The sequence below is a fragment of the Cornus florida genome, unplaced genomic scaffold (genome assembly GCF_030987335.1).
Source record: "Cornus florida cultivar Cherokee Brave unplaced genomic scaffold, ASM3098733v1 CherokeeBrave_3.0.0_Hap2_Chr01, whole genome shotgun sequence".
Lineage (NCBI taxonomy): Eukaryota > Viridiplantae > Streptophyta > Magnoliopsida > Cornales > Cornaceae > Cornus > Cornus florida.
Genome location: NW_026775571.1, coordinates 88984339 through 88994996, shown reverse-complemented (window position 1 = coordinate 88994996; position 10658 = coordinate 88984339). Strand labels below are relative to the sequence as shown.

The 10658-nt window shown below is 34.9% G+C and overlaps 1 protein-coding gene across 1 annotated transcript in view; it reads left to right on the top strand.

The window, feature by feature from the left end:
• The first annotated feature begins 417 nt into the window (after window positions 1–417).
• The window catches only part of LOC132277074 (transcriptional corepressor LEUNIG_HOMOLOG-like), a 35949-nt gene continuing 25708 nt past the window's right edge, over window positions 418–10658 (top strand). The window contains exons 1-6 of the mRNA XM_059778801.1: window positions 418–566; window positions 3710–3807; window positions 5258–5451; window positions 5616–5866; window positions 6329–6377; window positions 6463–6565. Of these exons, the coding sequence (XP_059634784.1) occupies window positions 418–566; window positions 3710–3807; window positions 5258–5451; window positions 5616–5866; window positions 6329–6377; window positions 6463–6565 (844 nt within the window). The remainder of the gene's footprint in view (window positions 567–3709; window positions 3808–5257; window positions 5452–5615; window positions 5867–6328; window positions 6378–6462; window positions 6566–10658) is intronic.

The following is a 10658-nucleotide window of genomic DNA, read 5'->3' as shown; positions in this document are numbered from 1 at the left end:
CTTCTTACATTTATTATTATTTTTTATTTATTTATTTATTTATTTATTTTTTTCTGCCAAAAGATGTTTTTCACCCAACACAACCCAAAACAGAGAGCTAGATAGAGAAAGAGAAGAGACCAAAGAAATTCGAGGTCGGCGGGATGGCTCGGTCTCGGATGATGGCGGCTTGTGCGCAGAGGACTTTGCTGTGATGAGAGCTCAGTTGACTCGGTCGTGAACTGTGGAGGCTGCAGCAAGCTCAAGGCGGCTCTGCGGTGAACTGTAGACGGCTATGTGCTCGAAATACGGACGGCGGTGTGCTCGGCTATGGAGATGGCGGAATAGGCCGGCGAGCTTGGAATGGACAGTGGAATGGACCGGCGAGCAAGGTGAGCTAAACAGAGGACAAGGCGGTGACGACGATGGGCTGACGCAATGATGCAGAGAAATGAGATATATATGGCCGACGGATCTGGCGGGTGGTGCCATGGCTATGATGGAGCTATGATAGGAGACCCACCGATCCCAGCAACAAATTCCTCGGCTTCATCGTCCCTTTCAGTCAATCAATTCGCACAGATGGGGTAAATTGCAAAAAAATATATAGTTCAGGGGGATTTCTTGCACATACCCTAATAGTTTAGGGGGGTTTTTTTTACAACTTTTATAATTCAGGTGGGTTTCTTGCACACATCCCAATAGTTCAAGGGGTTTTTTTGCAACTTTTATAGTTTAGGGGGGTTTCTTGCATATACCCCAATAGTTCAGTGGGGTTTAATGCACTTTACCCTTTATATTATTACTTAAAGTTTTAGCTAAAATTTTAAAATTACCCCCACTCAATTTTTAAAATGGCTCACTTCACAAATTTTTTTTTTTCAAATTTGTCTACATTTTTTTTTTTTTTTATTCTTCGACGATGCACTACCCCTTCAAAAAAATTCCTGAGTTCGTGTACACTAGTACAAAGTTACTACAGAAGGCGATCTCAAACCATTTTTTTGAAAACTTAAAATTCTTTCATGTTAAAGAACTATTTTTTCAAGTTAATAAAGACAAATTGAATCTTGAGTCTTCTATTTTGAAAAGTGAAAAATATATTTAAGTTAAGTAATATAATCTTTGGGGGTATTTGAAAACCTTAAAGAGAGGTCTCTAAAGTTGATCAATCCCTATTAAAAAAATATAATTTATCTAAGATTTTAACATATTAATTGAGTCGCTTTTTGTTTAACAAAATGAATATATATAACACTTTTAAGTTTCAATACTTGAGAATTACCCATATATATATAATAATAATAATAATGATTAAAAAACTAATTAGTTTTATTGCGATTCAAATAAATAAAGTCTATGAATGATTCGTTATCAATAAATGATAAGGATGAATTATCTCATATCTTTAAGTGTTTACACAGTAGTTGCCACATTAGTAGATACAAAGTCCGATGCTCATTTATACCATTATATAATATATATATATATATATATATATATATATACACTAATTAACTACACTGTTATAGTATTATTATTGTCATAATGACACATTTTATTGTGTTTATCTATGTGTATACTATTTATAAATATACACATTAAAAAACAAAAAACTCAAGTGGGGCTTGTCTTTAAATTCAGTAATTGTTCCAGAAAAGTCTATCACATGTCAAACTGTACTTGGACAAGTAAGAGTAATTCCATATTCCAATTCATTTTTAGCAGAACTATTTTAATGCCTCAGCCTCTAGTCATTATCCATTGGAACAAGGTCAAAGTGCGAACTTCAAATTTGAAATTTCAATTTGCAGAGTACATTAAAACATGATGGATTGCAGTTGATATTTGACAACCATAAATAAATTGAAATTTGAATTTTTTTTTTCTTAAACGTAAATTTTATTTATTAATTGAAAAAGAATAGAGCACATACATAATGGAACTCTAGGAGCACTAACTGCATAAGAGGGATAAAACTAAATGATAACTCTCAACAACTCAGAGAATAGGTTAAGAAAAAGACAGCCAAGAAAAGTAGGATAAACTTGACTTTTTTCACAAAATTTTAAAAAAGCATATTGTCATTTCACGTTTTTATCTCTAACGTTTTGGTACAATATGCACTTATCTAACATAAATGACCAAATTAAAGATATCTAAGCCTTTGATACAATATGGTGAGACCATTATATGCCATTGCTAGCCTCATCATCATCATTTTTTTTGTTTTTATTCCATCTGATGCGGCCGCATTCTTAGAGGTTTTAAGAACATATATTTTTTCAATGAGAGAAATGAGTTATGAAGTGTGAAAACATTTTTGAAGGACAATTATGTCATTTCATTTTTTAAAAACCACTATTTACATCTTGCAAGCCTCCAAATGTAGAGTGGGAATATAATTTCTCAATACAAAAATATGGAAACAATATATATATATATTATTTATGAGTAGGAGAATCTTTTCCAAAATATATAAAATCCAGGTAACAACTTACTCATAATCATTAATCCGCAATTGCTATAATAGATGGTAATCTAACACAAGTCCGAGATTGTGTTATTAAAGTGCATTTACATTTTGTAACAAACTCAAATTGCATTTATGTTTCGATTGAACTAACAAATACAAATTTGACTTTTCTTTCACAAAAAAAAAGAGGATAAAAAATAGAAAAAATTAAGGTATAGCAGTATTATATATATTTTTATTACACACATATATATATACATATGGTTAATTACGCTTCTTAAAACACTCTGGAGACGCATGCAATTTTTTAATCCCATATGCTCCAGATAATTACCAAATAATGAGACATTTAAAACCCTTCAAGAAAAAGTAGAATAAGCATTTTTTTTTAATCCAAAATTTTATTTTATTTTTTAAAATTTTGAAAAATGAAAATAATTCATCCTTGTTTATTACACACATTTTGTCCTTATACCATAATGATAGAGGTATCTGAAGTGGGATTCACCAAATACATGTTTAGTTTAAAAAATAAACGGTTAGTGATTGCACTGGTGATTTCGTAAATTGTCTATAATACCCTTGTAAATTGTCATTGCACGAAGTGATTGGCTGGTTGGCGAATAACAAGGACTTCCGTATCACATAGAATTACTTCCATACAATCCTTGGTCCACAAAATCCGTACACCTCACCGTACACCTTCTCTATGGTGCCAAACACGGTCCACCGTCTTTCTCACCACTATATAAACCTCTCTCTTCCCCTTCTTTTTCTCTCTCTATCTGGAAGCTTTTTCTTGTTTGTCCCTATTATTCTCTTCTGTTTTGCATGGCACTGCCACTCCTTCCTCCTTAACAACTAAGAAACCCAAGTTCAATCTCTCTCTAAACTCTAAATTTCTCTCTCATTGTCTTGCTGTGTCATGGGTTAACTTTAATTTAATTCTTGAACCCATTAATCTTACTCTGGTTTTGTTTTCTTGATTCGATCGGTTACTGTTACAACCCACTTGGTTCTTTCCTCTTCTTTCCCTTGTAAGGGTGGTTTTGGATAAAATGGACCCATTTAAAGACTGGGATGCTCAAAAGACGTGAGTTGATATGCCTCAATAAATTAATTATTTTTATTTTTATTTTTATTTTTATTATTATTATTTTTTTGACAAATTTAAATTTTTTGGGTTTTCTTGTTTTTATTATTTTCTTTGACCTTAGATGCTAAATTTGTATGTGTATGCTTTGGGGTTTATAGGCTTGACAGGTACATTTATGATTATATGGTGAAAAACAAAATGTACAAGGCTGCAGATATATTCGCCTTAGAGGCCAATGTTGGTCAGGGTCCTGTTGGTAAGTCTTTTTGGCCACATTCTCTTGCTTTTCTTTTGCTAATTAACTTTTTCTTTCTTGATTTTATCAATTATGAGTGTATCCATGAGAGAGGTGATTAACCCTTGGGGGTTGGCTCAAGTGGGTAAGAATCATGGCGGAGCAAGAAATTTTAGAAAGTTTTATACATCAACGGTAAAAATTCCTAAATTTGAGTTTTTAAAAATATAGTTAAAAAGAGTCCTCAGGAACCTTCAGGTGCTCATCTCGAATAAGAACCCTCCCCTTCATTCAGTCCAGTTTCAGAATTGAATTCAAGATCCTTTCAACAATCCTAATCTTCACAAAGTCAAACCAACAAGTAGATATAGGTCTTCTTCTTTTCCTCATGACTCGCTTCCTCGATCAACCCCGTTTCCAATGTATTGCTCATAAGCTGTTATGTTCGAATGGATCTCCGCAAGTTGAAAAATTACTAAATTTCAAGAAGACACAAATTAATTGTTTTTTTTTTTCAAATTCTCTATTTTGGGTTTGGGTTAGGGTTAAAATGTAAGTGTATTGAAAAAAAAAATTGAGGGAGCCAATTGAAATTTTTAATGAATTTTAAGGGCAAAGTAATTAATATTTAGGGGTATAAATTAAATTTTAAAGAAAGTTTGGGGGGCCATGCTGCTGGCCCACCCCTAGCTCGGCCCCTGGTAAGAATATGCCATGGTACCTTAGGAAATATTGGGTCTAAGGTTTGACTCCTATTTGATGCAATCATCTTAGGGCTGTGGAAGTATCAACTAGAAAAAAAAAGTGATGGATTCATATGTATGCTTGGCTATGAGTATTTACCTATTCATATTCTTTTTCTTAGTACAGGGGTTTATACCGTTTATTGTTACTTAGTTTTATTTATTATTAATTTTTAATTTTTTAAATATTTTTTTGGGTGATGTGTTGTTGCCTTTTGTTTTTTTCTTATTGGCAATAAATTCATGCACCCATTTGTCCTTACGGGGACTCGACCCTCACATTCCCTTTGGGAGTAGAAGAGATACCACTGTACTACAATCTTTGGTGGTCGTTGTCCTTTGTCTTCTTTGTCAAGAAAAAAGAATTGGATGGAGTTATTGCATATAGCTACTCTAGGAAGAATTAAAATGTACTTTGGATGTGGTTCAGGTTGATTTGAATTGCTTTTAATTGATCAATTGATTGCACTCTATTATGAAATTATGATGTGTGTGTATGGGTCATTGTAAATTTTGTAATTTCCCACCACTGAACCCCTCTCGCTCAAGTGGTATCTCACACTCTGAGGACTATATTGTAGTGGGTGTGTACTGTCCCAATGTTTCTTATCTGATTCTTTACTAGAACTGTATTGTTGGCTAGTGTAGCTACTCAGAAAGGTAGGTGTAATGCACTACTTTGGATGTGGTTCAATTAATTTTCTTTTCTATTTTTTACCTCTGTTAAGTTACTGAGGCGTTATTGCTCTATTCTGTAATTCATGATGAATATGGTACATGTCGATTGATTGTAAATCTGGGGTTTGTTTTAGGGATCGATTCTTCAGAAGGTTTATTGACTGAATGGTGGAGGGTATTCTGGGACATATATTCCTCCAGGTTACAAGAGCATCCAGAGGGCAATGAAGACTCCTCTAATAAGGTGTTATTCTGCTAAATTTGAACTTTTATTGTATCATAATTTTGGTTGTTTGATACGCATAGCATAAAGTCTCATATTCTCAATTAACCAACATTTTACTTACAAAAATAAATAAATTTTCCTGTAATATGATGCATTTGAGATGTTCTTTATTTAATTCTCAGGCTACACAAAGGATGATAAATGAGCTACATAATATCTCCCCTATAATGACGAAACCAGAAATGAATCAGCAGTTTTCCATTGGTATGGATTTTAATAATATGCTGAGGCAACCAGCAGCAGATCTTTTGGCTGCGAAAATCTATGAGGAAGAGCGTCTTAGGCATCTTACAGCTAAGGATTTATATTCAAATGCACAATCTCTTGGTGTTGATAAATTGGCTCTCTCGAGGCCATCTTCAAGCAATGCTAGGTAATTTAGTACAGTTTTATATATCGTATGCACCTAGGGTTGGTTGGGGATTGGGGAATTGGCAGTGTTTTTGAAATTGTAACTGTATTTGCTCTCTTTATTGCTGAGAAGACACAGAAAAGTGTTAGGAACCTTATTCTGGTTGAGGTTTTAGAGGTAGATATGACATTTCAAGTTCTCTTTTCTTATAATTTCCTGGCAATCAAAATGAGTGTGAAAACAAATGGATTTTACAGTTTTTACTTGCTTTGTTTTCCGATAAAGAATGAGGGTTATGTACCTAGGTACCATAATGTGTTGCACTATAATTAAACCTGAATGAACTGCTAATTAGGGAACCTGAGATGACTCTCATGCTTGTATTAGGGATATTGCTAATGTGATCATTATTATTTTTTGTTTGTTCCCATTTATATATAAAGGTTTCTTATGTATGCTTTAACATATATTTATGTGTCACAGCTACACCCAACAACAACTTTCAAAGATGGCTCAACAGCGGGTGATGAGAGTATGGTTACATATGCGGATACTGTAGTGACAAATTTTTTATTTTGTAGAATTGAATTGAAGTTAAATTTTCACTTGTTTTGCAGGATAACATACGGGGCATTAGTTTGGGGAGAACTCTCCCTATGGACTCAACTCTCCACGGGGTACCAAAATCCATATTCCCAAGGACAGGACTTCACGATACTGGTTTGTTTTATTAATTTTAAGTTTTATTATACTCTACTCTAAACATATTTGCCTCGTGTTGGTTTAACATAATAATTAGTACCACAAATTTGAATACATGAGATAACATGTGCACATTTTTTTCTGATCTTTATTAAGTAGGAAATACTTCAATAAGATTTCACATTCTGCTTCTACCTATTGTTTTTTCGGCTTAAAGCTGTAAGTTTCTAACTTGAAGCTAACCTGATTATATATGACCGAAGTATGAAATACCAAAAGGTGCAATAATGTTATTGTGATATATTATCATATATTTCTTCATGTATAGTTGGGAAAAAAGCTTTGTTGTTTTTGTTGTTGTTATATTTCTTTACATGTTTTAAGGGGAAGGGGTGGTTGTCTGTTAAATTCAAAATATGTAATTGTTGGAAATTGTGTCTCAAATTCCTATTCTAATTATGTTTCTATTTCAGAGTTGTATTCTGTTTGGTAATTTCTTGTTTGGCGAGTCTTAGGCTCTATGAAATTGTAATCCTTGTCCAACAAGGAATTGAGTTTGGAACTCTATAATAGAATAGGCTTTGAGTTGAGACTTATGATATTGAGAGAGATGTAGCCTATGAGGGAGTTGATGGGTAGAGGTAGTATGCTGGTTTGTAGAGTAGAAAAAACATTGGTGGCACTGTTAGCAAGGAGATTGGCTCGTGGAGTGGTACATAGTGAAAAGACATTTACGTGGTGTTGGTACTCTATTGTTGTAATATCTCTACAAATTATAGTGGAATCTCTTCTCATCCATGGATGTAACCCTGAATTTGGGTGAACCATGTATATTTTGCGTTTGTGTGTGATTGCTTTGTTGGCTTTCATTGGATCTTTGTGTTCGCGCGCTTCCACTGCCCCAACAGTAACTATTATTTGTTAAATAATTTTGAATTCTGATTATCTATTTCAAGGAATGGTTTTTACGTCTATATATGCATGAATGCAATGTTCACAACGAAGCCTTTATCTCAATTACTTGCAAGGGCGGATCCATATCTAGGGGTGGCCTCTTGTGGGCTTGAGTCCACCCCAAAAAATAAAAATTTCTATTAATATAGGCAATTTTAGCCCAGCCCAAAGAAAATAAAAAAAAATTATTACTAGTATTAGCCCACCCAAATATTAGTCTACCCAAACAAGCCGAAATCAGCTAAATTTATGTTTAATATTAGCCCACCCCATTGACAATTCTTGGATTCGCCCTTGATTACTTAGTATCGGATTTATGGATAAAATTATGATCCATCAAGATCTGAAAAATTCTGATTGGCTCTAATCCTGACATCATCCATCTTTGAATAATGCTGAAAATTTCTAGATAGCTAATTGTATCCGAGGAGATGAACCTGAAATCCTAATACCAATTTGTTGGTCAAGGCTTATTTTGATGCAAGGAAACACATTCATATTTTAGGCATTTGACCGCCTAAGAGAGTCAAATGCATGTCCTTCTCTTTTCTTGAAAAGCATCTAAAAAGATGTTATAGAGTGATCTGCTGTGTCCTAATATAGAAAAGAGAATTATTGCTGTCAACGTTTATCAAACCTTTGGATCGTCAAAAAGTTGCACATTAGATATTGTTGTCAGGGGCTTATTTGTTATTACTTATATAACGTTGGGGCTTATGTGTAATTTTTGAAACTTGTTATTATAAATAGAATGTGGTGGAAGGATGAAAGTATTCTTTTATTCTTTCTCTTTTTCCCCATCGCTTTCTTCTCTTTTTCTTATTCTTCTTTATCACTTACTTTTGATCTGATTATATCTTAAAGTCAACATGGTGTCAGAGCATGGTTTGTAATGCTCTAGGTTTGCAGTTGAAACCTTAGGGCAAGTTTGTGTAAACCCTAGTGGGTGTGAAGGGTTTTGCAGTCTCGATTGGTGTTTTTTTTTGTTCACGGGGTTTTGTAACAACGGCTTTTTCTTCGTCTTTCGTGATTCTAGTATGGTCTACTTTGTTGCTTTCTAGGGTTTGTATAGTGATTGTGTTGTCGCTTTTTTATGCATCTTAGAAGACGGTAATCTTTTTAGTTGAAGTTTGTGTGTTAAAAAGGTGGTTCTCTACGTATTTTGTTGCTGTTTTTGTTTATGAGGATTGTATACCCAGAAATTGTTTGATAAAATGTCTGGCTCAGAGGTGACTTCAAAAGAAACTGGGTCTTCTCCTAGTTTGACTCTAATATTGGGAGGTAGTAGTGATCCCCATCCAGGCCTTTGTATTACGACTGTTAGGCTAGATGAGACGAACTATATGGAGTGGGCTCAATCTGCTCATATGCATATCACTGGTCGTAGGATGATCGACCATATCGAAGGGACTGTCACGTATCCCTCTGCATTTAAAGAGTGGAGTGCAAATAATGCACTAGTTATGACGTGGTTGTTGTAGTCTATAAAGCCACAGATCAGCAAAGGGTTTCAATTTGTGAAAACAGCCAAGGAGTTATGGACGGCTGTGGAAGAGACCTATTCTTCGGTTGGTAATTTTGCAAAACTGTATGAACTCCAACAACAAATTTCAAGATTCAAGTAGGAAGACCAAACTCTTGCTACATATTACCACACTCTACGTGGTAAATGGGAAGGGAAAAATCACTACCAAGACTACATACCTGTGTGTGCAGCTGATGTTAAAGCATTTCATGCTATGGTAGAAAGGAATCGAATCTATGAGTTCTTGGGCGGTTTACATTCGAGATACGAGCATGCCAGGGTACAAGTGTTAGGCGGGTATCCAACCCCTATTTCTGTTAGAGATATGTTTTCGTATATCCAGGCTGAAGAGAGTAGAATGAAGGCTATGTCTTCTTCGTCTTGGGTATTGAAGTTGCTAGATCCAAGAAGGGTATAAGTTTATCACAACGAAAATATGTGTTGGATTTATTAGAAGAAACAGGTATGTTGGGTGGTCGCCCGGTTGATGCTCCTATGGATTCGAATACAAAACTTGTGTCTGATGAGGGTGATCTATTTAATGATCCGGGCAGATTTCGTCGTCTAGTTGGGAAATTAATTTATCTCACTATCACTCGACCTGATATTTCATATGCAGTTAGTGTTGTAAGTCAGTTTATGGGAGCTCCTAGAATGCCACATTGGATTGCTGTTCTTCGGATTATCCGATATCTCAAGCAAGCTCCAGGTGTTGGGTTACTATATAAATCAAATGGTTATCTCAGGGTGGAAGGTTTTACAGATGCCGATTGGGCTGGTTCTCCTTCAGATAGGAGATCTACTACAGGCTACTGCACATTTGTAGGAGGCAATCTTGTTACATGGCGAAGTAAAAAGCAAACGGTGGTAGCTCGATCTAGTGCTGAAGCTGAGTATAGGGCAATGGCTCATACTACTAGTGAGTTGACCTGGATACAACATTTTCTAAAATAACTTGGGTTGACAGTTGAAGTTCCTACTCCATTGTTCTGTGATAATCAAGCAGCAGTTCACATTGCCTCAAATCCTGTGTTTCATGAGAGGACCAAACATATTGAAGTTGATTGTCACTTCATTCGAGAAAAGATATTGCTTGGGAGCATCTCTACTCCATTCGTGAAGTCTGAAGATCAATTAGCTGATATGTTTACCAAAGCATTGGGTCATAACCGGTTAAGAACTATCTGTTCCAAGTTAGGATTATTTGATATATATTCTCCAGCTTGAGGGGGAGTGTTAGAATGTTATATATATATATATGTTGGGCCATTATGTAATTACATTATATTAGTAGGCCCTTGTGTTATTAAGGAGGCTTGTATCCCTTATATAAGCCTATATAGGCTTATTTGGTAGTGTGTCGGTGATATAGATATACATTTTGTTCTCTCTGTTCTCTCTATCTCTCATAATAAACAACAGCGGGGAAGGGCACTATTTTTGCCTCTCCTAATCTTACCTTATCCTCTGTTCTTCATGTCCCAAAGTTTACCAATAACCTCCTTTCTATCAGTCACATTACAAAAGGCTTGAATTGTAGTGTAACCTTTTTTCCATCTCACTGTGTGTTTCAGGACTTGGACACGGGGAAGACGATTTGAAGTGGACGTGAGGACAATGGCTTGTATTTGT